The 26,381-nt window shown below is 35.6% G+C and overlaps 6 protein-coding genes and 2 long non-coding RNA genes across 20 annotated transcripts; 4 read left to right on the forward strand and 4 right to left on the reverse strand.

The window, feature by feature from the left end:
* Positions 1 to 408: 408 nt before the first annotated feature.
* On the reverse strand, positions 409 to 3,692 carry Mob3 (MOB kinase activator 3). 3 transcript variants are annotated; one of them, XM_033380682.1, is made up of 6 exons: positions 3,523 to 3,690; positions 3,290 to 3,440; positions 3,085 to 3,208; positions 2,254 to 2,357; positions 1,696 to 1,811; positions 409 to 776 (listed from the first exon to the last, which is right to left on the reverse strand). In XM_033380682.1, exons 1-6 carry the CDS (start codon positions 3,607 to 3,609, stop codon positions 651 to 653), a joined length of 708 nt encoding a protein of 235 aa, XP_033236573.1. In that variant the 5' UTR covers positions 3,610 to 3,690; the 3' UTR covers positions 409 to 650. The 3 variants fall into 3 exon arrangements, with proteins under 3 accessions (XP_033236573.1, XP_033236575.1, XP_033236574.1); XM_033380684.1 differs by lacking the exon at positions 1,696 to 1,811; XM_033380683.1 differs by lacking the exons at positions 409 to 776; positions 1,696 to 1,811 and adding an exon at positions 2,104 to 2,192 and having other exon boundaries at positions 3,523 to 3,692.
* A 1,256-nt stretch (positions 3,693 to 4,948) lies between these two features.
* On the forward strand, positions 4,949 to 7,463 carry Cdk1 (Cyclin-dependent kinase 1). Its single transcript, XM_033380679.1, has 3 exons — positions 4,949 to 5,203; positions 6,235 to 6,738; positions 7,179 to 7,463. The coding sequence occupies exons 1-3, from the start codon at positions 5,055 to 5,057 to the stop codon at positions 7,417 to 7,419; spliced, it is 894 nt and encodes a 297-aa protein (XP_033236570.1). The 5' UTR covers positions 4,949 to 5,054; the 3' UTR covers positions 7,420 to 7,463.
* Positions 5,174 to 5,764, reverse strand: LOC117184176 (uncharacterized). Its single transcript, XR_004469418.1, has 3 exons — positions 5,654 to 5,764; positions 5,326 to 5,586; positions 5,174 to 5,264 (listed from the first exon to the last, which is right to left on the reverse strand). It is a non-coding gene; the product is annotated as an uncharacterized lncRNA (long non-coding RNA).
* A 1,850-nt stretch (positions 7,464 to 9,313) lies between the features above and the next one.
* LOC117184170 (4F2 cell-surface antigen heavy chain-like) lies at positions 9,314 to 13,753 on the reverse strand. Of its 4 annotated transcripts, none has more exons than XM_033380659.1 (4): positions 13,436 to 13,450; positions 12,009 to 12,372; positions 10,623 to 10,789; positions 9,314 to 10,565 (listed from the first exon to the last, which is right to left on the reverse strand). In XM_033380659.1, the coding sequence occupies exons 2-4, from the start codon at positions 12,357 to 12,359 to the stop codon at positions 9,425 to 9,427; spliced, it is 1,659 nt and encodes a 552-aa protein (XP_033236550.1). In that variant the 5' UTR covers positions 12,360 to 12,372; positions 13,436 to 13,450; the 3' UTR covers positions 9,314 to 9,424. The 4 variants fall into 4 exon arrangements, with proteins under 4 accessions (XP_033236550.1, XP_033236549.1, XP_033236551.1 ...); XM_033380658.1 differs by lacking the exon at positions 13,436 to 13,450 and adding an exon at positions 13,612 to 13,753 and having other exon boundaries at positions 9,317 to 10,565; positions 12,009 to 12,369; XM_033380660.1 differs by lacking the exon at positions 13,436 to 13,450 and adding an exon at positions 13,612 to 13,753 and having other exon boundaries at positions 9,317 to 10,565; positions 10,623 to 10,680.
* Positions 13,754 to 13,792: 39 nt separating this feature from the next.
* Positions 13,793 to 18,376, forward strand: LOC117184169 (ionotropic receptor 75a-like). 2 transcript variants are annotated; one of them, XM_033380655.1, is made up of 6 exons: positions 13,793 to 15,600; positions 16,125 to 16,621; positions 16,825 to 17,640; positions 17,708 to 17,994; positions 18,050 to 18,189; positions 18,247 to 18,376. In XM_033380655.1, exons 1-6 carry the CDS (start codon positions 15,462 to 15,464, stop codon positions 18,339 to 18,341), a joined length of 1,974 nt encoding a protein of 657 aa, XP_033236546.1. In that variant the 5' UTR covers positions 13,793 to 15,461; the 3' UTR covers positions 18,342 to 18,376. The 2 variants fall into 2 exon arrangements, with proteins under 2 accessions (XP_033236546.1, XP_033236547.1); XM_033380656.1 differs by lacking the exon at positions 16,125 to 16,621.
* Positions 18,377 to 18,858: 482 nt separating this feature from the next.
* Positions 18,859 to 22,531, forward strand: Ir31a (Ionotropic receptor 31a). Of its 3 annotated transcripts, XM_033380653.1 has the most exons (6): positions 18,859 to 19,731; positions 20,256 to 20,752; positions 20,957 to 21,772; positions 21,840 to 22,126; positions 22,182 to 22,321; positions 22,379 to 22,531. In XM_033380653.1, the coding sequence occupies exons 1-6, from the start codon at positions 19,593 to 19,595 to the stop codon at positions 22,471 to 22,473; spliced, it is 1,974 nt and encodes a 657-aa protein (XP_033236544.1). In that variant the 5' UTR covers positions 18,859 to 19,592; the 3' UTR covers positions 22,474 to 22,531. The 3 variants fall into 3 exon arrangements, with proteins under 3 accessions (XP_033236544.1, XP_033236543.1, XP_033236545.1); XM_033380652.1 differs by having other exon boundaries at positions 22,182 to 22,522; XM_033380654.1 differs by lacking the exon at positions 20,256 to 20,752 and having other exon boundaries at positions 22,182 to 22,521.
* LOC117184175 (uncharacterized) lies at positions 21,948 to 23,079 on the reverse strand. Of its 3 annotated transcripts, XR_004469415.1 has the most exons (4): positions 22,999 to 23,079; positions 22,683 to 22,814; positions 22,135 to 22,469; positions 21,966 to 22,055 (listed from the first exon to the last, which is right to left on the reverse strand). It is a non-coding gene; the product is annotated as an uncharacterized lncRNA (long non-coding RNA). The 3 variants fall into 3 exon arrangements; XR_004469416.1 differs by lacking the exon at positions 22,999 to 23,079 and having other exon boundaries at positions 21,948 to 22,055; positions 22,251 to 22,469; positions 22,683 to 22,897; XR_004469414.1 differs by lacking the exon at positions 22,999 to 23,079 and having other exon boundaries at positions 22,683 to 22,897.
* Bcs1 (Bcs1 chaperone) lies at positions 23,001 to 25,897 on the forward strand. 3 transcript variants are annotated; one of them, XM_033380673.1, is made up of 2 exons: positions 23,001 to 23,082; positions 24,578 to 25,897. In XM_033380673.1, exon 2 carries the CDS (start codon positions 24,583 to 24,585, stop codon positions 25,876 to 25,878), a length of 1,296 nt encoding a protein of 431 aa, XP_033236564.1. In that variant the 5' UTR covers positions 23,001 to 23,082; positions 24,578 to 24,582; the 3' UTR covers positions 25,879 to 25,897. The 3 variants fall into 3 exon arrangements, with proteins under 3 accessions (XP_033236564.1, XP_033236563.1, XP_001357167.3); XM_033380672.1 differs by having other exon boundaries at positions 23,028 to 23,150; XM_001357131.4 differs by lacking the exon at positions 23,001 to 23,082 and adding an exon at positions 24,487 to 24,518.
* Positions 25,898 to 26,381: the final 484 nt, after the last annotated feature.

A 26,381-nucleotide genomic window follows, 5' to 3' on the forward strand; every position in this document is an offset into this window, starting at 1 on the left:
TTAAAAACTGTCTTTATTTCTTACAGTCGGACCTTATATAACATATATCTAAGGGCTACGGGCTCGAAAAATATGTTTTTTTGTATTCTTTTTTAAATCGACCACTCCCTCACCGTCTTGGCTACGTTGGCAAAGCATAAGCTGAGCCGCATCCCTGTCTGTCACTCTCCCCTCTCGCAGCCGAACACCGGCCTCATACCCTTCTACGGGTATTGTGAGTTATCTTGACTTAGTGCCGAATCTCTGGCAATAAAATTGAACTCGATGCTCTTTCTTAATAAATTCAAATAAACAGGAAAAATATACGGAAATAACAATTTTATTTCATACTAGCTGTAGACTGTCACGTTTTGCTATGGCGCACGTTGTGGTTGAACGGATTTGAAACAGGAACAAAAAAAAGTTGGCTCTTGTTATGGGTTTTCCGCTTTATGCGATCAATTTATTTATTCATTCTATTGATGCAGAGCGTCACTCCTTTTCACAATATAGTTTCCTTTTTCTTTTGCATTTGCAGGACAAACATTATCGGTGTTTTTTTTCCACAATCTTGATAATTTATTTTCTACACAGAGATTCCGAATGAATACAAGAAATACTCTCGTATTCATGAAGTTTAAAATAAATAAAAGCATGTACAATCATTATGTTTAATCTTTGTCTTTGCAAATCCGAGACGTCATTTCGTGCAATGGCTCCAATTCCTTGCTTGATATCATATCGAATTCTTTTACAAAATAATAAAAATGTTTATAGCAAGCATTAACGTGCGCCTCCTGTAAATAAACAAAATGTAGGAGCATGTTATTCACCGAGTTAAGATCGCAAAAGCAGCCAAGGGAACGTAGATTTATAAAGAGCAGAAAACTATAGTGCTCCGACAATAATATATCCGATTCTAGGAGTAGGGATGAAAGGAGAGAACATTCTTTACTGGGAAAAGATTATAGTGCACCCTCTCGGTTTACATATGGAAAAGGAAAAGCGAGTGTGCGTCTAAAATCTGATAAAGTTCACTGGTTTATGAGACCAAAAGCATGATCCGAACAACCTAGGATGCTTGCTTCAGCTCGTAGCGATGTAGTTATGTATATGGCCGCTTGAAAAGGTCCCACCCCCTTCCACCTAACTCCCCTAATTTACAAGATAAAGTAACTTCTCGATGAACTAGGGATGTTTCCCAGATCTTATCGGACAAAAAAGAAAATTTACGTTCCTTTAATGACGTCAGACTACGAGTAGAGAGCGGACCCATCAAAATCCCTAATGTGGTCATTCAGCTTCATAAGCACGGATTTACAAAATGCAGCATACAGTTGATCCAATATAAAACGACACGTCGCAAGTAGTCTTCAGTCTACAACAATTCGGTCGTATCCGAGAAAAAAGGATTGCTGAGCTTACTGGGCAAGCATTCTGATAACTAACTACAGAAGAATAAGTTAATTTTTTGGATACCGGTACTGCACAGACAGTTTCGTAAGCGAGGAAGAAGGAACTAAATAGATGGATAAATTATACAAAAAGTTTATAAAAATAGAATTGCGCCTAGAAAACGTTGTCAGTTTAGCTGAGAAAGTGTATCTTACTATGTAATAAATAATAGATAATAATTATTATCATGAGAGTAGAAATTACATATATCCTTAATGGCTTACATTAACTATCGGTTTATAACAAATTGAAATTACTTACAGCGCCGATGCTCACGATTCTGTCAAAATGGTGAATGTAGACGTGTACGAAAACACGGAACAATCGCGTAAGAATTTTACGACAAAGTGCAACAAAAGTTTTTGGAAATGGAACACCTGAAAAAATATCATAAATATTATATATTATTATTATTCCGATAAATTCATACGTATACAGTGCCAGACTTAAGTGCTCGCACAGCAATAACTTTTGACTTTACTGCTGTTTTTTGCATTGTTCCGTAGAGTTTATCTAAAAATGCAGAGACTCTTCTAGGCTAAAACAAGTATCAGTTGGTAAATTGGTTCGTTCTGACTATCAAATAGTAAAATACCATTGTTTTTTGTTTGCAGTTTTTAATGCATTTTTGTTGTTTTATTGTCTGCCTCAAAACGTTCATTTTTTTCTAGAAGTCAGAAATTGTTAGTCACGAAGACGACCTTTTTTTACTTTCGACGATATAGGGTAGATTAGCCGTTTGACCCACTGCGCAAAGGCTTAAAGTTTTCTTTTTTTTGAATATAATTCATTGTTGTATTCGAATTTACACGTACTTACCAGTGGATACGGGAAACAAGGCTTCATTGTTAATTTGAGTCTCAATCCAGTCCATTAGGTGTTCAATATATTTTTGAGCCGGGAGAGCAACTGGTTTTTTATAGCTGAAACAGTAAATTAAGAAAGGTAAAAATTTCTATTAAAAACTTTGAAAAAGCTGCTGGATTTACAGGAATTATGTAGGGGACTGATGTCAACAAACCAGTATGCTTACACCAAAAGGGTAATCGGTGGAAACGATACTGCATTCGTTAGTAGCCACCATCGAGGGAGCCCTTCATAACAAAAAGGATGCGCTATGATTACTCGTTGATAAACCCGGAAAATTCGATATCGGAACTACGAACGCTATAATGGATCGCAACACGCACCCATCAATTAACCTCTGGATAGAGAACCATCGAAGTTGTAGATGTAAATGTGTATATGCATCTCTTGAATTGAGTTGCGGAGATACAGAACATCACTTCACTTTCAGTGGCAGACTTAGATTCGGTATTTTGGTTTTTGAATTCAAGAATCGAATCCAATCCAAAATTCTCATTTAAGTTTGACAGAAGCGGGTGTGTCATTGAAGAAATCATCGCCAATTTGGAGCCAGGCAGAGCCTACCGGAAAGTTTCTTCCTGGGATTGCTCATCGACTATTCCTGTGAGCCACATTTGAGGCGGAGTTATGTCGTTATTTTTTCAACCGATCTGCAATATCTGAAGGAAACCCATATCGCTCTTAGGAATACCCAAACTGAATCATAATGATACACGTGGTATGATGTAATTCCGCAGCTAATCATATTTTGATATCAATTTGGTAAGGTGCATAAAAACTTACATCTCTCCATCTGCCCACAAATACTCATAACGTGAGCCTCCAGACATAGTTGGACATGTTGATTCATCGCAATACTCGGAAACAGTACCGTAAATAAGGTTGATACGATTGAAGAAGTCCACAACTTTGTATTAAAATTGAAAAAATTTTAAATTTAAAACATTTGTTCCTGTAGAGATTGTTAACAGCTGCAATGACCACTTACCATGCACCGCTAGCCAGTCATTCATGTTCTCCCCTGGAGGTAACCGCACCACCTGACGTAAATTTATGCCAGATTGAAGACTAGCCTGGGCTTGTTTGTAGAGAGAATATCTAATTGTGCCTGCCGCAAATCGTTTTTTGGGCCTAAAAGTCTGCAAATAGATGTTTTGATTTTTAAAAATGCAGATGACGGGGCAGACGCTGTATAAATATTTATTTGGTTGACTATCGTACTTTTCCTTTTTGAAAGAACTCAACAAATCCATTTAAAGCCATATTATTGTTTAGTTCGAAACACAGGTAGTAATATACAATTGGCATTACATTTTAACGTGAATTAATACATAAATATTTACGTTTTTTATACTACACTAGTGAATGTACAACGCAATGTGAAAACAATCGAGAGTACTATCGATGGGTGGACAAAATAATAACGGTATTCATTAAAGCAATTCAAGTTAACTACTGCGTTTAACTTGAACTTGAATATATGTATATTTTTATCACCAACTTCCTAGTGCCCAGTACAGGAAAATTGTTCGCTACTAACAGTCTTATGACATTCGACATTGCTTACTGACTAGTTACAAAAGCAAGAATAGCCCTATGGGAAGAGCATGCGGTAAGAGCGAGGGAGACAACTGCGTTAGGTGGGCTTTCTAGTTAACCTGGGAGCAGCGCAACGGTAGATATGATTGATTCGAATGATATCGGATTACGTTTCAGTCAAAACGATAAGTATTCGTTATAAGTTGCTCCTGTTTTCAAAAATTTTGTCATCGATATGTTTCGTTTAGTCATCGATTCTGGCACTCAAAAACAGCTGACCTGCTTGCTCTAAAAGTAAACAGCGTGATACACATTATTTCCGATCCAAATTCGAGGTTGGGTTAAGAAAAAATTAAGGCACAAGCTAAATTGCTCTAGTAATGGTGTTAAATTTATGTTAATGCATCAATAAGTCATCCATATTTCCGTTTTAAAAAGCGCTGCGGACATCGGTAGACACTAGCACGAATATACTTCAGCAATTAGGGAGCAGCTAGCTTAATAAATAAATATAAAACACATGTACATACATTTAAGTTGCTACAATATACGTGAGTTCATGGAAAAAACAAATCGAGTTACTAAACTGTTTGTATTGGGAAAGGCTTATCAATATTTTCTAAAGCTGTATTTATGCATTAAGTAAATCTAGCATTGCGAAATTTATTCCTCTTCGAAACCATAAATTTGTTTTTTTTTTCCAACGTCAACATGAGTTTTTGCAATAACATTTTTTATTTTTGAACCACAGTTAAAACTATTGTTAATGTACCCATTTTTGTTAATTCTACAAAAATTCACAGAAAATTTTGTGTTTGTTTGTGTCGTCAGCTCTTGTTTTATGGATATTTGATGCTGAATCGATGTTTCACATCTACCTAAAGTTTCACCGTTCCCCCGAATAATGTCATATAATTATTGAGTACAAAGAGAATTAATTAAACATAATAATATGTATAAATAGATGAATGCGTGTAAATATGATACTTCCCTTGAATTAACAAGCCACGCAGGCCCATAAACAAATGTATTAGTTAGTCCATTTTGTATTTTGGGTACAATTCAATTCCATATTCCAAATTGGCGATTTATGTTGATTTGTCGAATTCCAAGTGGCTTGTCAGTACAATATCGAAATCTGGCAACTTCCAAATAAAGAAGCATCTTAGAACGCGGAAATTTGAATTAGTGTTTTGTATTAATAATTTTTAGAAATGGAAGAATTTGAGAAAATTGAGAAGATTGGTGAGGGCACGTACGGTGTTGTTTATAAAGGCCGCAACCGAATCACGGGCCAAATTGTAGCAATGAAAAAAATTCGCTTGGAGTCTGACGACGAAGGCGTACCGTCAACTGCGATCAGGTAACCCGTATTAATTTTAAACACCCCAATATGTATTTAATGTTTCCTTTTTACATATATCCTTAATATATTTATTAGTATTATTAACCCCATTAGCTCATTTAATATATGAATGTACGTACATGGAGGCATGTAATGGATGTTAGTGATCTTGTGCACTACGTGTGCTTGGTACTAACATATGCCGATTTGCTAGAGAAGAATATAAATGCTTCTATCTGAATTGGTTTCGAGCTGGGGCTATTCACATTCGAATTCCCTTTGAACAGAAATTTGACAAACAAATATATCTGTGGATGCCCAGCTAAATTTAAATGTTGTACCTTCGAAACAATTAAGAAAACCCAGTGAAAAAATACCTGCATCACGAAGCTGTAGAGAACCTGCAAGTCGAGATGCCTATGTCGGTTTTACATACATATATGTATATCTTCAATATGATATACATACGTATATATTAATGCGACTTAAATCCCTTTTAGTTACGTTTGCACAGGTATATAAAATAGTATTTTCGATTGTTCCAATCGCAGATTTATGGTCTGCCTTATCAGAGCTATGTACGTAACTTTAGAAATGTTAGTCTAAGCTGGGCTGCCACCAGTTCGATACAAAAAGAAAACGAGCTAGAGCATTATATACCTCTCGATATCACTGATTTATGATCAGTCGTAGTTCATAGTTAAGGTATTGAAGGAAGGAAACTTTTAAAGCCCTCCAGTTTTAGTCAGTCAGTGCGCTTAGCAAGGCACACTTACTTACGCAAATGGCGCTTGACGTTCGCTTCCGACAAACTTCTCGGTGGAATACAGCAACAGAAGAGAAATTTTAATCGGTCTTTGCTTGACCGAAGAGCGAATCGAGCAAAAACATATTTCATCAGGTGTTTTCTGCCTCTTGTCTTTTTCGGTCCACTAGTAGTTACATAGTTCCTAACACAGGCTCTATCAAAACTCAACACCACCACCTATTGTATACTGGCTAAAATATTTCGACACAATTATAAAATTTACTTCTACTTGTTGTTTCAGAGAAATTTCTTTGCTTAAAGAACTAAAACATTCAAATATCGTCAGTTTGGAAGATGTATTAATGGAGGAAAACCGCATTTACTTGATATTTGAATTTTTATCAATGGATCTAAAGAAATATATGGACTCGTTACCACCAGAGAAACTTATGGATAGTAAACTTGTGCGAAGCTATTTGTTTCAGATAACAAGCGCTATTTTATTCTGCCATCGTCGTAGAGTATTGCATCGGGATTTGAAACCTCAAAATTTACTGATTGACAAAAATGGCATAATTAAAGTTGCCGACTTTGGACTGGGAAGATCTTTTGGCATTCCTGTCCGCATATACACTCATGAAATTGTGACTCTGTGGTACAGAGCACCCGAGGTATTACTCGGCTCTCCCCGATATTCATGTCCCGTCGACATATGGTCAATCGGATGCATTTTTGCCGAAATGGCAACACGAAAACCGCTTTTCCAAGGAGACTCTGAAATCGATCAATTATTCAGAATGTTCAGGTAATTATATTTATTAATTTTTACTTATTTTGGAAGTGGGTGCGTAATACCCAGAAGGAAGCTTTCTCGACCCCATAAAGTATATAAATTCTTGTTCAGCATCAATAGTCGAGCCATGTCCGTCTTGATGAGCGCCTAGATATCAGAGACTATATGAGCTAGAGAAACCATATTTGGTATCCACACTCCTGTGTGGAAACCTTCTGACGAAAATATGTAGCGTCCACAATTTTTCAAGTTGCAAGAAAATCAGAGAATAACCATATCTACCAGATTGCCGAATCTGGATCAGATGGGATCATTATTATAACCAAAAGGAACAAAGCAATTTGCAGTGGCTACGAAGCGCCCTTTACGCCCTCTGATTTTATATATACTTGATCATTTTTGTTTACCGTTTTCCTAAGAACTAATTTGTACTTATTCTTATTCATTTACAGAATTCTCAAAACTCCAACTGAAGACATCTGGCCGGGCGTAACTTCGCTTCCCGATTATAAAAATACTTTTCCTTGCTGGTCAACAAATCAATTAACAAACCAGCTAAAAAATCTTGATGACAATGGTGTAAACCTCATTCAAAGAATGCTAATCTATGATCCAATACATCGTATATCAGCCCAAGATATTTTGATGCATCCATATTTTCAAGGGTTTGAAGCAGGTTTAATATCTAGTTAACTTTCGGAATATCGATTCAAATAAAAGCTTATGTCAACCAGAAATTTGTGTTCCAGTCCCACCTGAGCGGTAGTTGGTCCAGGGCTGTGAGGTCACGCATGCCCGTAGAGGCTTTAAGTAGGGGTGAACAAATTAGAGCACGTGGATTAAATTAAAGATGTTCATATACTACGGATGCAGCGCAGAATTACTGCACATCAAACCCGATTCAGACGAACTTTCTGGAGAGCATTAAGTCCCTTGAGTAGCCTGGTCAGAATTTTCGTGGAGATGATCGTGTGGTCCCTCAAGATTGTGAAGTACTAGTGGACACAGGTCATAGTTGAAGATGCCAGACGGACTGCAACGCAATGAAAACAGTGAGTCCGTTCCATACAATTTTGGCTGCGTCCTTTCCGCTGCATATGCTTAACACTTAGTGGTGTATGAGAAGTGGTTCCTTTCTCATTCAATATTTAGTAATTCTGCTCCTGTGACCCCTAACAAGAGCTCTGAATAGCTTAATCTCGGTTGTGGCCCACATTAAATTAACACCTTATATATACATGAATACACATCCCACACATGCCTACGAGTATAACATGATTCCCGCAAGAGCAAGCACGATAGGTTATTTACGAGAACAATTATAATTTAATTATTTAATGTTTTTCGCTTTTCGTTAAAGATATTTTTTTGTTAAAGGTGACATTGTCGATTATCTTAACTTAAAGCTTGGAGAGGACTCGTGGCATAAGCCATGGATTAGGCCAGACGCAGCCGTTCCAGCGGTGGTTGGCAAAAATTACCGTTTTTTTTTAGCACAGGCTTAAACGCCTAACAGCAGCCTGTTATTCTTTTCCGTTCCGACCTTTCTGAAGGACGACTAAACGACAAATTAACCCGAAGTCGACAAACCGTCCCAAAGGGTGGTTTAAGCGTTCATTAGGCGTTAGTCCAAAGAGTTTGATAACCCTTATGTTAATAAAACACTGTATGTACGTCTTCAGAGATTGCAATTTGCACGCAATATATTCGTCGGAGCAACCATTATTTAAGCACACTCGATCATTTGGAAAGCTCTGTGAGTTCTTTCAAAATTGCATACATGTTATGCTTTGTATATCATATACAGTGGCGAGCACGCGTGGATACATGTTTATTACTTTTCACTTTAAGCGCCTGTAAAATCTTGAAAAATCAATCAATCCTTGTGATTTTTTTCTTTTAAGATTCATTAATTTATGGAGAATGAAAAAAGACAACAATTTCAATTCAAAGAGATCCTTTTCCTTAAGAGATTTTAATTTGTTCAAAAAATATCAGTAGTTTTCATTTTGATCAGACTTAAAACGGTTTATTTTGGTATATCTGACCTTCTTCAATTACCTTCTTAAAATTTTCCCTGGTCCAGTTCCTATGCTCCTCGGTAAATATAAGATGCGCAGCCACTTTTTGTGAGAGAGGGCAGGGTTTTCTGGCTATCTGCCTGTGTCAGGCCGATCGTACGCAGAGCGTCCACTCATGGGACGTTCTCCAATTGGTTAAACCTACTAAATTTAGTCGAGAGTATGCCAATACTTACTCGGAATATGATAAAAGCTAAGGCCCCTTGGAACAAATATTTTTAAAAAAATATTAAAGTACAAAAATTTGAAACGTGCAAAAGTGGATACATGCTCATTTTTTGAACAAATTAAAATCTCTTAAGGAAAAGGATCTCTTTGAATTGAAATTGTTGTCTTTTTTCATTCTCAATAAATTAATGAATCTTTAACAAAAAATCACAAGGATTGATTGATTTTTAAAGATTTTAAAGGCGCTTAAAGTGAAAAGTTATAAACATGTATCCACACGTGCTCGCCACTGTGGCTGATATTGGAAAAATCGATCTACAAGTGTAGTAAAAGCTTCGTTGTCCGTTAGATATTCATTTTGGTATTTTTATTAAATTTGAACTGAAACATAAATTGGCTGAAGAAGTCGAAGTCTAGATACCTGCAACTATAATAAATAAGCATGCGTTTTACTTATCTAATTTAACAACAATGGTGTCAAACGGATCTATTTCAAAATTTTTGAAAAATATTTTATCAGTTTCGTTAGTGAGCATTCGAGTGCCACTATAAAATGTCGATGTCAAGTCCATGGTAATTTTATAACTGCCCAAGTTTGTAACAGATGCAAAGGAGTTTCTCCGTGGGTAGTTTCGGACAATAATAAGTGTATCATCATTGGTATATCGTATTAAAGTATTTTGAATATTACTATTTGGCTTACAAATTACACTTTTGTATATAGACGGGGAACGCTTTCGCAGAGATATCATATTGCTGACAATTTTTGATCTATCACTTAGCTTATGCACGCTGTATTGTTTTCCATTCATATCATCCTCATACTTTATATTTGGTGTACCTGGCAGCATAAGCTGCATTATTGTGCCAGCCATTATTTTATCCGAATTAAAAGAATCTCGATCGTTGTGGTGTTTTAATTTGGAATCAACAATCGACCAGTGTATCCATGTTGAATCTTCGGCTGGTGGCATGTTTGCTAAAATATTTTCTATGCGATTGGTAATTTTTTTCGTGCCACCTTCCAGGTCTAGGCAAACGTCAACAAGATCAACATGTTGCTGAATTGCTGTTAAGAATGAACTTGGTTTTCCTTTTAAAACTTTCTCGTTTATTATTAGTACTCTATTTTCGCCAACTATACGTTTCCATATTGCTAAGAATTTAAGAAGCATCAAATCATTTGAAAACAAATCAAGTCCTTTTAAATAAAATCCGTTCACTCCATTGTCCAAGCAAGAAGTTAGTGTTTTAGTAATTTGATTATAGACTATTTCTTGGTTGCTGTGGATATTAACAAATGTATTATGCAATGGTATGTCTAAGAGAAGAGCTATATTTCGAGATTGTAAGGTATCGGCTAAAACTTTTAGCTGGGATACATTCCCAATTGCAGGATCTATGTGAAGTACCGATGTGACATTATCTATATTTCCTGGTAGAAAAATGGAGTTCAGTCTGACAGCTGCTACACCTAATGAGGAAAGGTAGTCAAGGCGGTTGATTATTCCACCTATATCGCTAATTCCTTCATACTCAGAATCCTGAAATCCCATTTCATAGAATACGCCTCCACGGTACCAAGTTGTTCTGTAAAATTACAGAATCATAAGTTATACGTACATTTTTAATAATTTACCAGCTTACTTTGGATTACAAGACTTGGGCATAGTAGATATTTTTGCAACAACTATCGAGCACATAGCTAAAATAGTAGAGACAAAAATAAAAAAAGTACATTTCCGTATTAGCGGCCAGTTCCATGATACAAATGAGGGAGCGTCTTTCGATTTTTTTCCAATGAAGTGTGTATCCTAGTTTTACAATAAAGAAAATAAACAATTTATGTAAACTTTCAAAATACTATGAAAAAAAGTTATACTTCTGAACATTTAATAACGTATCTAAATTAACCTAGGAATTTGTCGATCTGTGAAAGATAAACCTGTTGTTTGTTGTGACTCTTGAGTCTGTGCCATACTTATACCCGGTACTTAGTCAGTAAACGTACTGTAAGCGTACGTCCACTTTTATATTAAACTTAAACATTTAGCCAAATCGGTCCAAAACAGATTAATTTTCCTCTGTACTCTATAAGCACTCTAAGCCGACTGTACCCATAACTTGTGTCTTCATAAATCCATATGTCATCCATAAATAGCCATTCTGAAGGACCTTTAGTTAAAAAGCCATCGAATAATTTTAAGCAGAAATGGCTGTTACAAAATCAGATAATCTCTTTGTACCAAACGTAAGACAATCTTTTTCTTTTAAAATTAAGCGTTGTGTAAAAGTTTCGACATCCTCATCGTCAACACAAATTTCCAACAGCTGTTCCGCCACTTTCCATTGCTCCATAAAGCAAACGTTTTCGTTAAAGATACTAAATTAATTAATACCAATTAATTAATAAATGAATACCAAATTACTACAAATGACTAAAAGTATTTTTTAGAACGACGTTTGAAATTTTCGTACCACTTTTTTGATACTTGCAGCTTCACAGCTAATGTTGGAAGAAACCAATCATTTTTATGAAAACGCATTCTCATTCTTCTCGCTTTGTCAATTTAAACTAATCTCGAAAAAATATATTTTGAAGGTATAAATTGCCTCAGATATGAACAAGCGTGCTTGGTAAATTGGTTCAGAGTTGGAAATTATGACCTTTCAGAACCGATTAAACTATTAAGATTAAACGATTAAGAGCTAAATCAAATGATTTAGTGCAAACTGCTTAAAGTGTTCGTTTTCGTTTTCCGCTTCATCCGAAAATGCAAAGACTTCTGCCATGAAGCACCTTTTCGTTGGTGCGAGATTTTATGGCTCTATGTCATATTCTTCTTTGTTATTAATAAAACGCTCACAGTTTGTGCAGACTTATGTTCGAGGGCACGTAGGAGCACTAAGGAGAAGTCCTTTATCGTTTTCGTTGCTAAAATATATAGTTAATTTTCAACTCATGTGACAACATTGGTTTCCTTACTAGTTTTTGAGGAAGTCTAGAGTTAAAATAAAATACAAGTAAATTACCTCTTCTTTATTAATATTGTTATTTTGTAGATGTTGATAGCTTCCATTATGAAATAGGTTGGTGGTAGCAGATTCCTGAACGTCGATAGCTATCCCGCTACTACTGTCGGTAGAACTTGACTCGGCCTTACAGTCTAAACTGATTTGGCAATTTGAGGTAATACCGTCTGTATCCATATGATTAGGGCTCAATGGATGTGCTATGGGACCTAACATTCTACTTGAAAGTAATGGACAAAAAGCAGCCTCTTCATCTGGCAAAAAAGTCGATGTTGAAGGTGATTCAAGAAGAGTTTTGGGCAGCTGAACATCAAGAAATGTAGATTCCGTTGGTACTCCCATTTTATTCATATTATAGATGCTTCTGAAATAAGTTGGAAAAAATATATATAATTATTACATTATATGTACATATATATGAACAAATTCCAGGCTGAAAAGTGCTGTAAACAAGGGCGTACCCAGGGGGAGGAAGGGCAGGAAGCCAATTTTCATTTGATTTTCGCTGCAAAAGAAATGTTCTTCTAAGTACATGTAACATTATCATCTTACGCGTAACAATCACGTATGGAAAATGGATGACTTATTGATGCATTAATATAAATTGTATTCCCAGGTCAATATAGCTTGTGCCTTATTAATAAATAATTTTGTTTAGCCCAAACTGAAATTGGGCGGGTCAGCAACGCTTTTCGTTTTCGTGCAAACAGCTGACGCATCCCGATTCGATTATGGGAACACTGCCCAAAAAATACATTCTTGCGCATATCGATAGCAAAAATTTGTGAAAACGGGAGTACCTAAAAACGAAAGGTTTTGGCTGAAAACGTAAGCCGCAAATGTATGTGACTAATTTAACTACAAAAAAAGCTCATTAGTATCTATTTTATGGTCGGTATGGCCGTTATTAATTACGACATGTGAGTCTGATTCGATCAACACCTTATCGATATTTCTTATACGATATATCGGTATCTCCCACAAATTACGTTACTACTTCTCGTTATTATTATACTGCTACATATTTTTTTACCGGAACTATGTCGTTTTCAGTTATATTATTTTGCAGGATTGTGAGACATAAATTTTCAATTTTTATAACAAGTGACACACGATACTTTCGAGGAATTGCGTTGTTGGCTTTCCTCTAGATCCCCAACGAAAAAATTCCTATTGAAATATGTACATGGGTTTGGATTTGTTCACCGATTTGTTACATTTGTAGAGTAAAAATTTCTAATGATTTTTATGGCACCACTGATAGTTTGGTTGAGCTATAAAAAACTACAGCCTGTTGAGCGAAGTGTTTCCATAAAGAATCGAACCTACTACAAATATGTATAGCTTTATAGGTATATATATGTACAGCTGTATATTGGTTCCAACAGTTTCTGTGCAAAATTCATCTTCAATAAAAGAAAACTTACTTGTCCAGAGTTTCTTATCCATATATTAATATGGATCATTAAAAACAATTAAGATTTTAATTGTATTTAAGAATTTATTTGTGTTAATCCGTATGTATACATACGTAAAATTATACACATATGTACATATGAAATAATGTATATGTAGATACAGAAATGTGTAAAAATATACATACGTTGTTTTATTTTGTGAATTCACTATCAATACCCACACCGAATTTTATACAATATCATCAGATGTCTTGAAACATTAACATTTACGCTTATTAGGATTAATATAGATAATTTATATATAGTGAAAGAGAAATATCGATAATCAATTACCTGCAGAAACATCGAAGCTTACATCGATGTTTTATTGTATGTATAATAATATGTATGTGTACACACTGAGCACGACCCGGGGGAACGGTGGCATTTTTGGCAGATGTGAAACACTGATTCACACATGCTCCATTCTTCAAAAAGCAGTTGATGAGCATAAAATTATTAAGCTTTGGTCTGAATTGGGAAATCTGAACAATTTTAAATTAGTGAATTGGCTATTTTATTATATTCTATGGATTCTCCTGTACCATGTTCTCTTTGGCTATCTAGCGATAGCCTATCTTCTGCTGCAACTATAAAATATACTCCTCTTCTACCAGCTGTTCTAAATCACTGTCATGTTATGCCCGTCAAAATCTTGTACGGAGATATCTGAATACTTCTCGGAGCAGTGGAATTTATAAACAGTTGTACCCTACCAACATGCGGATCTTCTGCGCAATGCAGAATGTCCATTATCACGCGACACTCCTGGATGGATACTCACGTTTCCATCCTAGATGGAAGCACCTTTATTCGAAGTCTTAGTCTTTTGGCTGCTAAAGTTTTACTCTTTACATAGTCTTATAGTTGAATTATCTGTTGGGTTAAATTATATTCGCTAAGTGCCCGTCACACATGGACGGGTTTCGTTCCGTTGTTGTAACGTTTTGGATCTTCCGATTTTTACGTCGGCAGACCTGATGCGAGCAGCCATCCTATCCGGATTCTTTTACTAAATGTTCTATCTTCCTGGGACAATCTTTGATCTGCCAATCGACTTGCGTAGCCTCTGGAAACTTCCACGACTAAGATCATTGCATTGCTAAGAAAGAAAATACCAATACCAAAAATGTGAAAACTGCGAACAGGCTGTCCGGTTACTGAACTGGCTGAAATAGAGAAATACACCCAACGAATGTGGAACCCACAAAATCCGTGAAGATAGTCTCTGTGACTAGTTGTTTAAAAAGAGGACTAGAATATCCAACCCAACCGAATATGTTAAGCGATAATATTTACTCCACAGCAAATTATGAAGAACTTGTCATTCATTAGAAAATTTAACGAAGAAATCTACTGATCTGAAAATGCACTGGAATCTGTACTCATTACAGCAGCAGCTGTGGAAACCAACCAAAATCTAGAAATCGAACAACTCGAAAAGGGATGATTGCGAAGGTAATAGCAGTCCAAATGGTATTTGGTCCCGTAGTAACGTCACGTTTTGCGGACCATTTAAAAAATTATCACCAGCCTGATCCTGTCACTAATTAATTGTTGCTCCCATCTTCATTGATGGGAGCCCATAGAATTTTGGCCAATAGATATGCTAAATGTCATACTAGTCCACTCCATTAGCTAATACTGTTACTCCGTGCTGAAACCTGAAACCTTTAGAAGCAACCAGAAAATTTCTATTTCGTCACAAAAAAAAATTTTTGTTGCATAGTGTTATTATTAGTCTTTAATTAAAAGTGATAAATTAAAAGATAATAATAAATGAACAATTAATTATAATTAATTGAATTATAATTATGAAAAGTATAGTATGCTTGATTCTGTATACAAAAAAATCCAGACTTTGTTACATAGTGCTTTCATGGTAAAACTGTACCTATTATTTATAATTTTTCCCACCTGCATTTATCCTGTCAATCTATTGGCTGTGAAAGCCATATAAAAGCACTGGATCTTTACCAGTTGCTAAGAATAAAAAATGAGGGCCTCCATCGCTTTGATTTTATTAATCGCTGCACGTGGAGCAGCGGCGCATATGGACATATCGGTTTTAACCAAGTTTATTGTGAACTTGGTTGGGACTAATGAAGCAATTATTTTTTCCTGTTCAGACAAAGGTAAATATTATACAAATTTAATTTTAATGACTATCTAAATTAAATAAGGAACTCTAATTTAAAATATATATTTTTAAAAATACTCAAATTATGTAAAAAATTATTACCTCTAAAAAAAAAAACCAAAAGAACTCATTTCCGACAATGTTTGACATAGTTTCTGATATCACGATTAATACGGTTCACATTTTGTCAAAGCCCCAGAATTTGTAAAATACAGGGAACTCATGAAACCTTAGTCTGAGTCTTGTCTTGCATGTCCTCTAGCCGGTCTTCTGTCCGCTCTGATAATGATTTTGTGGTCGTCAGAATGCATTGTATCCAAAGCGGGTTTGAAGAAAAATTGCACAACGCTCGCCTAGTTCAATTTCCGAATCACCAACGAAATAGTTTGACATTCCTTTTTAACTGAATTTTTAGAAGAAATTCCGAAAAAATTAGAATTTTTCCATTTTCATATCTAATACAAAGAGTTTATAAAAAATTAATTATGTATATATTTCTAAATTTTAAAATGGGACCAGATTTGCAGCTCGTTGCTTCTGCGTTTATGAAAAATGACCAGTTTGTGAATTATGTACATATGAAACAAATGTACTCTCTGCCCTTTATACTGGGACGAAATAGCCATGGTCGAACTTCTGTTATAGTAAATACCAGATGTAATGGTGCAGCTGGTCTACTGGCTGATGCTTCTGCAAATAAATACTTTAACAAAACCTATCAGTGGGTTTTTTGGGGTGTTGGCGTAGAAGTAAAATATTTACTTCCACTGGAACTGGATTATATTGGCCCAAACGCTCAGATAACCTACGTTAATAAAACAAGTAACGACTACTGTCTCTGGGATATTCATTCAAAGGGACGTCACCTTCAATCGCCTTTACAATTACAACTAATAGCAACAGTAACTAATTATGAAGGCAGTAGTTACCTAAACATAGCTCGAGACATATTTAAGCTACAAAGCACTGAATACCGTGGGCAATTTAATGGGATTACACTACGAGGAGCAAGCGTAGTAAGTATGTAAATGTAGTAATAGAAAAAAAACACTACTGTGTCTACACTACCCTCTTACTTAGAATTTATAATATACTATAAAAGTCTTTTTCAAAAATTCAAAAGCACTGCAAATTTGTATCATTAGGATTTATAGTTAGGACTTTTGACTATTTGCGTTCGGAATTTAATCGACTGTCCATATCCTTTTTTTTATCGTAGATTGACCAAGAGGATATAACTACAAATGAACAAATCGAGGCTATACTTTCGAGGTCTACAAAAGATTCCGGAGTGGCAGCCTTTATAAAATATCACTATGAACTCGTAGGACTTTTACGGGATCGTTTTAATTTTTCTGTTAATTTCCGTAACTCAAGAGGATGGGCTGGTCGACTAGGTAACACCACATTTCGTCTTGGACTTTTAGGAGTTGTTAAACGAGACGAGGTGGACATTGCAGCATCTGGATCGCTCAATCGACTTAACCGTTTTGCGGAGTTTGATACAATACATCAGAGCTGGAAATTTGAGGCTGCATTTATTTATAGGTTTACTCCAGATTTAGATACTCATGGAAAAAGTGGTAATTTCTTGGCTCCGTTTAGCAAAGAGGTTTGGTTTTTAATTCTTGTTTCGCTAATAGTGTTTAGCGTAATTTGGGTGCTTTTTGAAATTATTAACAGCAAATTGAGTCCTACAAATGATCCAAATGACCAAATCAATAACATGCCTGATACTGAATCACAGAAATGTTACGCGTTAACAATTCAAAGTAGTTGGGTTGAAAGTTTCTTGCAATCCTTTGCAGCTTTATGCCAACAGGGTTTGGATCCGATTCCAAAAGATCACTCATCGCGTTTTGTCGTAATAACCATATTTTTATTTTCACTTGTAATATATAACTACTATACTTCTTCTGTGGTTGGTGGATTGTTAAGCTCTTCTGATAAAGGTCCAGCTACTGTTGATGAAATAACATCTAGTCCACTTACAATATCTTTTGAAGATATTGGTTACTATAAAGTACTATTTCGAGTAAGTTAACTTATAGCTAGCTTTTCATTGAACAAACTATTATTTTAATGTTATTATATTTTAAAAGGAAAGTAAAAGCCCAGCCGTAGCCAGACTAATAAAAACCAAATTGTCCTCATCGAGACCTTTGGGTAAAATACCAGTTTTTGCACATATCGAAGAAGCTGTACCATATATCAAATCCGGCGGTTTTGCATTTCACTGTGAAGTAGTTGCCGCCTATCCTTTGATTGCCGAATTATTTGATGCCAGTGAAATTTGTGATCTGCGCGAGGTATCCGGCCTAATGGAAGTAGAATTGCTGAATTGGATTTTGCCAAAAAACAGCCAATATACAGAACTGTTTAAAGTTGCGTAAGTACCTTTCATTCCCGATATTTACATTTTTTTTACGCAGTCATTATTTTAGCATGTGTTCGGCAAGGGAAAGAGGTTTCGTGGAACGACTCCTTCGGCAACGTCAAATTAGAAAGCCTACCTGTCAATCATTATACACCGTATATCCAGTCACCTTATCAGGAGCTTTAGCGGCTTTCTTTGTGCTGATTTGTAAGTCACATTTAAATAAAGCTGTAGGTGAGCTTTTCTTAGACTTCTTTCTTGTAGGTGGAATTATTATGTCTATCCTAATGTTGAGCATCGAAATAATTTATGTATATGTTGTTTTCAAAAGAGGTCAACAATTTTCTATTGTCCGCTAGTTATGTTGAGATCAATTAAAAGCAAACAATATTAATGGGATTAATGTGTAATCCTTTAATTACATTTAAAGTTTTAAAAATATAAATAAATTAAATTAGAGAAAATTAAATTTTAAATTTAAAACTACGCACTAACGGATTTGGGATCTGTTAACAACAAAATTGTATTTAAGATACAAGATACAAGATACAGACCCCCATTTTTATGTGCAGCTCCGGAATGGACTAAGCTAAGTCTACACTTTAATGAAACTGTGTTATTTACCTTTTGAGAGGCGGCTGGATTAAGGAACAAACGGACAACCTCAAAAAGCTGTGTAGTCTCTGTCACCAGTACTGCTCCAAATCCATCGAAGGTTTTCTGCCGATCAGAAGCCGGGTCGGACACTACTAAGACCTTATGAATATTATTTTTATAACAAGAACTTGTTGCACTTCGAATATATTGAACTGTAGATCCGTTTCACAGAATTCACAGCTGTCTTTATATACTAGTTTCCATTTCCATCTGTGGCAAGCACAGATTGCCATCGTCAAAACAACGGCTAAAATTTGCTACACGCAAATTCACCTAGGCTCTAAATAAAGAACAAAAAGACCCCCAAAGTCGCTACATAGAAAAACTATTACCAACCAGCACCAAGCATTCATTGTGGAAGGCCCATCGAAACCTAAGTGCTCCAATAGAAACAGTCATGCCATGCCGTTAAGGAGTCCAAATGGTATTTGGTCCCGTAGTGACGTCACGTTTTGCAGACCATTTAAAAAATTTGCACCAGCCTAATCCTGTCACTAATCCATTTTTGCTCCCATCTTCATTAATGGGAGCCCATAGAGCCCATAGAATTTTGGCCAATTGATATGCTAAATGTCATATTAGTCCACTCCATTAGCTAATACTGTTACTCCGTGCTGAAACCTGAAACCTTTAGAAGCAACCAGAAAATTTCTATTTCGTCACAAAAAAAAATTTTTGTTGCATAGTGTTATTATTAGTCTTTAATTAAAAGTGATAAATTAAAAGATAATAATAAATGAACAATTAATTATAATTAATTGAATTATAATTATGAAAAGTATAGTATGCTTGATTCTGTATACAAAAAAATCCAGACTTTGTTACATAGTGCTTTCATGGTAAAACTGTACCTATTATTTATAATTTTTCCCACCTGCATTTATCCTGTCAATCTATTGGCTGTGAAAGCCATATAAAAGCACTGGATCTTTACCAGTTGCTAAGAATAAAAAATGAGGGCCTCCATCGCTTTGATTTTATTAATCGCTGCACGTGGAGCAGCGGCGCATATGGACATATCGGTTTTAACCAAGTTTATTGTGAACTTGGTTGGGACTAATGAAGCAATTATTTTTTCCTGTTCAGACAAAGGTAAATATTATACAAATTTAATTTTAATGACTATCTAAATTAAATAAGGAACTCTAATTTAAAATATATATTTTTAAAAATACTCAAATTATGTAAAAAATTATTACCTCTAAAAAAAAAAACCAAAAGAACTCATTTCCGACAATGTTTGACATAGTTTCTGATATCACGATTAATACGGTTCACATTTTGTCAAAGCCCCAGAATTTGTAAAATACAGGGAACTCATGAAACCTTAGTCTGAGTCTTGTCTTGCATGTCCTCTAGCCGGTCTTCTGTCCGCTCTGATAATGATTTTGTGGTCGTCAGAATGCATTGTATCCAAAGCGGGTTTGAAGAAAAATTGCACAACGCTCGCCTAGTTCAATTTCCGAATCACCAACGAAATAGTTTGACATTCCTTTTTAACTGAATTTTTAGAAGAAATTCCGAAAAAATTAGAATTTTTCCATTTTCATATCTAATACAAAGAGTTTATAAAAAATTAATTATGTATATATTTCTAAATTTTAAAATGGGACCAGATTTGCAGCTCGTTGCTTCTGCGTTTATGAAAAATGACCAGTTTGTGAATTATGTACATATGAAACAAATGTACTCTCTGCCCTTTATACTGGGACGAAATAGCCATGGTCGAACTTCTGTTATAGTAAATACCAGATGTAATGGTGCAGCTGGTCTACTGGCTGATGCTTCTGCAAATAAATACTTTAACAAAACCTATCAGTGGGTTTTTTGGGGTGTTGGCGTAGAAGTAAAATATTTACTTCCACTGGAACTGGATTATATTGGCCCAAACGCTCAGATAACCTACGTTAATAAAACAAGTAACGACTACTGTCTCTGGGATATTCATTCAAAGGGACGTCACCTTCAATCGCCTTTACAATTACAACTAATAGCAACAGTAACTAATTATGAAGGCAGTAGTTACCTAAACATAGCTCGAGACATATTTAAGCTACAAAGCACTGAATACCGTGGGCAATTTAATGGGATTACACTACGAGGAGCAAGCGTAGTAAGTATGTAAATGTAGTAATAGAAAAAAAACACTACTGTGTCTACACTACCCTCTTACTTAGAATTTATAATATACTATAAAAGTCTTTTTCAAAAATTCAAAAGCACTGCAAATTTGTATCATTAGGATTTATAGTTAGGACTTTTGACTATTTGCGTTCGGAATTTAATCGACTGTCCATATCCTTTTTTTTTATCGTAGATTGACCAAGAGGATATAACTACAAATGAACAAATCGAGGCTATACTTTCGAGGTCTACAAAAGATTCCGGAGTTGCAGCCTTTATAAAATATCACTATGAACTTGTAGGACTTTTACGGGATCGTTTTAATTTTTCTGTTAATTTCCGTAACTCAAGAGGATGGGCTGGTCGACTAGGTAACACCACATTTCGTCTTGGACTTTTAGGAGTTGTTAAACGAGACGAGGCAGACATTGCAGCATCAGGAGCGTTCAATCGACTTAACCGTTTTGCGGAGTTTGATACAATACATCAGAGCTGGAAATTTGAGGCTGCATTTATTTATAGGTTTACTCCAGATTTAGATACTCATGGAAAAAGTGGTAATTTCTTGGCTCCGTTTAGCAAAGCGGTTTGGTTTTTAATTCTTGTTTCGCTAATAGTGTTTAGCGTAATTTGGGTGCTTTTTGAAATTATTAACAGCAAATTGAGTCCTACAAATGATCCAAATGACCAAATCAATAACATACCTGATACTGAATCACAGAAATGTTACGCGTTAACAATTCAAAGTAGTTGGGTTGAAAGTTTCTTGCAATCCTTTGCAGCTTTATGCCAACAGGGTTTGGATCCGATTCCAAAAGATCACTCATCGCGTTTTGTCGTAATAACCATATTTTTATTTTCACTTGTAATATATAACTACTATACTTCTTCTGTGGTTGGTGGATTGTTAAGCTCTTCTGATAAAGGTCCAGCTACTGTTGATGAAATAACATCTAGTCCACTTACAATATCTTTTGAAGATATTGGTTACTATAAAGTACTATTTCGAGTAAGTTAACTTATAGCTAGCTTTTCATTGAACAAACTATTTTTTTAATGTTATTATATTTTAAAAGGAAAGTAAAAGCCCAGCCGTAGCCAGACTAATAAAAACCAAATTGTCCTCATCGAGACCTTTGGGTAAAATACCAGTTTTTGCACATATCGAAGAAGCTGTACCATATATCAAATCCGGCGGTTTTGCATTTCACTGTGAAGTAGTTGCCGCCTATCCTTTGATTGCCGAATTATTTGATGCCAGTGAAATTTGTGATCTGCGCGAGGTATCCGGCCTAATGGAAGTAGAATTGCTGAATTGGATTTTGCCAAAAAACAGCCAATATACAGAACTGTTTAAAGTTGCGTAAGTACCTTTCATTCCCGATATTTACATTTTTTTTACGCAGTCATTATTTTAGCATGTGTTCGGCAAGGGAAAGAGGTTTCGTGGAACGACTCCTTCGGCAACGTCAAATTAGAAAGCCTACCTGTCAATCATTATACACCGTATATCCAGTCACCTTATCAGGAGCTTTAGCGGCTTTCTTTGTGCTGATTTGTAAGTCACATTTAAATAAAGCTGTAAGTGAGCTTTTCTTAGACTTCTTTCTTGTAGGTGGAATTATTATGTCTATCCTAATGTTGAGCATCGAAATAATTTATGTATATGTTGTTTTCAAAAGAGGTCAACAATTTTCTATTGTCCGCTAGTTATGTTGAGATCAATGAATCAGATCAAACAATATTAATGGTATTAAGGTATAATCCTTTAATTAAATTTAATGTTTTGAAAATATAAATAAATTAAATTAAAGTAAATTAATTTTTAAAAAATTTGTTCTACCCAAGGTATGCACTATGAAAAGATTTCTATACAAATTTCGAATTTATGCCAAAATCTCTGCTGTCTGCTGTCTTACCTCACATTACTGTCTGGAAACAAGAAACGGACGGATTAGGAACATCCCAACTGGATGGTGGACTAACTGAGACATTTTTGGTGTGGCAAAACCTTCCGGTCGCCATCACAGAAATGCATGGCTGATGTTAACCTGTGGGAATAGGATAAAATGTTTTTAAGTATCCATTGTTAGATTTTTGTTAAATTTTTAAGGTTCAAGAGTGTCTCTAGGATACATATAACGTCTAAGCTTATTAGTTTTTTTAGACTGACTGCCAAGTGCCAGCTGCTAACAATCGCTGAAGACAAATTGTGAAAATATCGCTAGCACATACCATCGTTCCCAATTTTTATTAGCAATTTCGATATATACAAGCAATATCGATAGCAGTGATAGTTGCTCGATTTTCTCTGAATTGGTATAATAATAATTTGAATTAGATCTTATATTATTGTTTTAGTGTTAATTCCATAACTACCAGAAAATGTATGCGCTACCATCATTACTTTGATAATTAAATAAAATAAATTGAAATTTGACTCTAAAATTAAAACAGAGTAATTACATAATTACATACATAATTCGATGTGTACAAAAAAACCATTTTATTTTATTGTACATACATATGTACGTATACGCCGGCCGGTTGTCAACAAATAAATCCCATTTTCAATACATGGATAGGAAATTATTTCGGAAAAGAAAAGATGCAATTTTGTTAAGTATCTATTTATATTTGGAAACTATTCTGAGTTTTGTCACAGCACACGTGCTACTACCGAGTACTCTGGTTGTGTATATGTTTGTGCTCTACCGGTGTTGGCACAGCAAACTTTGGAGTTTACTGAGATTTCCTCTCGGTATCTCTCTTTGTATTCTCAGCAATTTGAGCTTGCGATTGGACTTGGTTTGGTAAATGCTGAATGACTGCCATTCAGTTTAGTGTGGAGGAATGCATTCCCATCAACTGCAGAACAGCACTGGAATCTGTTCAGCAAAATACAGACAAACTAATGCTTCATTTTATCCCAAGTTTTAAATTATGGGTAGATGATATCGAAAACAGAAGGTGTCTTTCCGAGGTTTCCACGCAATACCGAAAGCCTTTGATATTTCTGAACGGCAACCTTAATTGGAACTTCCTGGATCCCTCCTGTCCATTTTTCGTGATTGAAATGCCACTTGGCCAACTGTAAGCCAGTTTTTGCCAAAAGAAAGCTGACCTCATCAGCATTGCGATCCAGCTAGAACTCGGGAGTCGGAAAGAACCACTTGGGCTTCAGTCGGTTCAGTAGAATAGGTATTTTGCCATACATTGTAGGCTTCTGATAGCTGAATAAGGAGCGCTCGAAAGACCATAAGTTACAGTGTTAAAATTATACATGCTAATGGGATCAGTATCTTTGTTCCTCCATTGTACCATCGAATAACCCATAAAAAGTCTACACATCTTAGAAACGATAAGCTCGTAATTATCAAGTCTCTTTCCAATTTGGGTCTTAAATTGAATGTACGAATGGACTCCAGGACTTTTCTGATGCGCGATGAGTCGATGTAAATAGTCGTTGTACTTGTGTGCGTTGTCTATCATTTTCTCTCTCCGTTCCAAATGTCGTTGTTGACTTCATTAATTTCTTACCCCTTGTGATTGAGATTCGCGCCATTGCGACATGCTCACACGCACATTTTCGTTAAATTTTCGATTCATTCGTCTGTTCTTTCTTCTCTTCTATATCTCATATTTCATTCATAATTCATTCCACGGTCAATGTTCCATATGTTGGTGTTGCTCCAGTAGATCCGGCATTAAATCCATATTCTCGGCGTACTTCATCTGTAAAAAACAATTAACTAGTATTAAATGTTTATTACTTTTTTACATCAAATTTAATTATTTTAAATTTTTTTTTTAGGTGATATGGCCTTTACCGAACTTTTGTCAAGTTTATCAACAAATCCTTATTTTGGTGCTGGCTTCGGTTTGTTTGGAATCGGCGCTGGTGCTGCAATATTACGAAAAGGCCTTCAAGGTGGAATAATACTCTTTCGACGCCATTTAATGATAACTTTAGAAGTTCCATGCAGAGATAAATCATATCAGTGGCTATTAAAATGGATAACAATTAAAGGAGCCCGTAAAACTCAACATTTAAGTGTAGAAACCAACTTTCTTCAAAACGACAATGGCCAAATCAAAACCAGCTATGATTTCATACCAAGCATTGGAAAGCACATATTTAAATATAAAGGAAATTGGATTCAAGTAGAGCGGACTAGAGAACAGCAAACATTAGACTTGCACATGGGAGTGCCTTGGGAATCGGTGACGCTAACAGCATTTGGAAACAATAAACAGATTTATTCTGATATCTTAGATGAAGCTCGTTATTTGGCTTTAGAAGAAACCGTTGGTAAAACGCTTTTGTATACCGCTATGGGCGCAGAATGGAGGCCTTTTGGTCATCCTCGACGCCGTCGTCCTATTGGCTCAGTAGTATTAGATAGTGGAGTTTCTAAAAAAATTATTGCTGATTGCAATGACTTTATTCAAAGTTCTGTGTGGTATACTCAACGTGGGATTCCCTACCGGCGAGGATATTTACTTTATGGACCCCCTGGTTGTGGAAAATCGAGTTTCATAACTGCTTTGGCAGGAGAATTGGAATATAGCGTTTGTTTGTTGAATTTATCTGAAAGAGGCCTTACCGATGATCGACTTAATCATCTTTTGAATGTAGCACCAGAACAAACCATAATTTTGCTTGAAGATATTGACGCAGCATTCGCTTCTCGGGAGACAACTTTGCAACAAAAATCTGCATACGAAGGAATTAACAGAATAACATTTAGTGGATTGTTAAACTGTTTGGATGGGGTTGGTTCTACAGAAGCTAGAATTGTATTTATGACAACCAATTACTTAGATCGCCTGGATCCCGCGTTAATACGTCCTGGCAGAATAGATTTAAAGGAATATATAGGCTATTGTACTGAATATCAATTGGAAGAAATGTTCAAAAACTTTTTTAATAATACTGACACTGATGCTGGGGTAAATTCTGTAGAATTTGCACAGCGTGTAAAATCGTTTGGTCGCCCTGTAAGTCCAGCTCAGATTCAAGGCTTTTTTATGAAACATAAATTATCTTCCCCAGAAACTGTTATTAATTGTTGTAAAGATATTTGGGAAGATTCCTTAAACATAAATAAATAATATAATTTGTTAAACCCAACCATATATACCTTTACTTCATATGTCCGTTCTCCGGTATATCATGAGTTTTTTCCAATAGGAGACTCAAAATGCTTATCAAATTATAGTACCTTAAGTAACAGCTCACTCTCATGGTGACTGAATCCGCGTTGCGGGTTAGTTGAGAGGGAATGATTAAATGCGATGATTCTAAGATCTTACATTCTTGCTGCTGCTTGCAACCTCTTTTAGATGGATACCGTAGGTCCCATTAGATTTAAATTTGAGTTTTAGAATAGGACCTTGTATTCCAAACGAATGGTGAATCAAACGTTCATCCTCCAATGGAGGCTATTGGAGCTTTAATCGGACAAGAAAGCGCGACACAAGAATCAAAAAATGTGTCAAGTACATTGTAGAGCATGTTTGTTACTTTCATAACGTTAGTCCACAAGAACAATGCGGACCAATCCAAATCCATTGAGCGGTAAGCTTCGTAACGTCGGCTGTACAAAAATAGCGGA

Source organism: Drosophila pseudoobscura, chromosome 4 (assembly GCF_009870125.1).
Source record: "Drosophila pseudoobscura strain MV-25-SWS-2005 chromosome 4, UCI_Dpse_MV25, whole genome shotgun sequence".
Lineage (NCBI taxonomy): Eukaryota > Metazoa > Arthropoda > Insecta > Diptera > Drosophilidae > Drosophila > Drosophila pseudoobscura.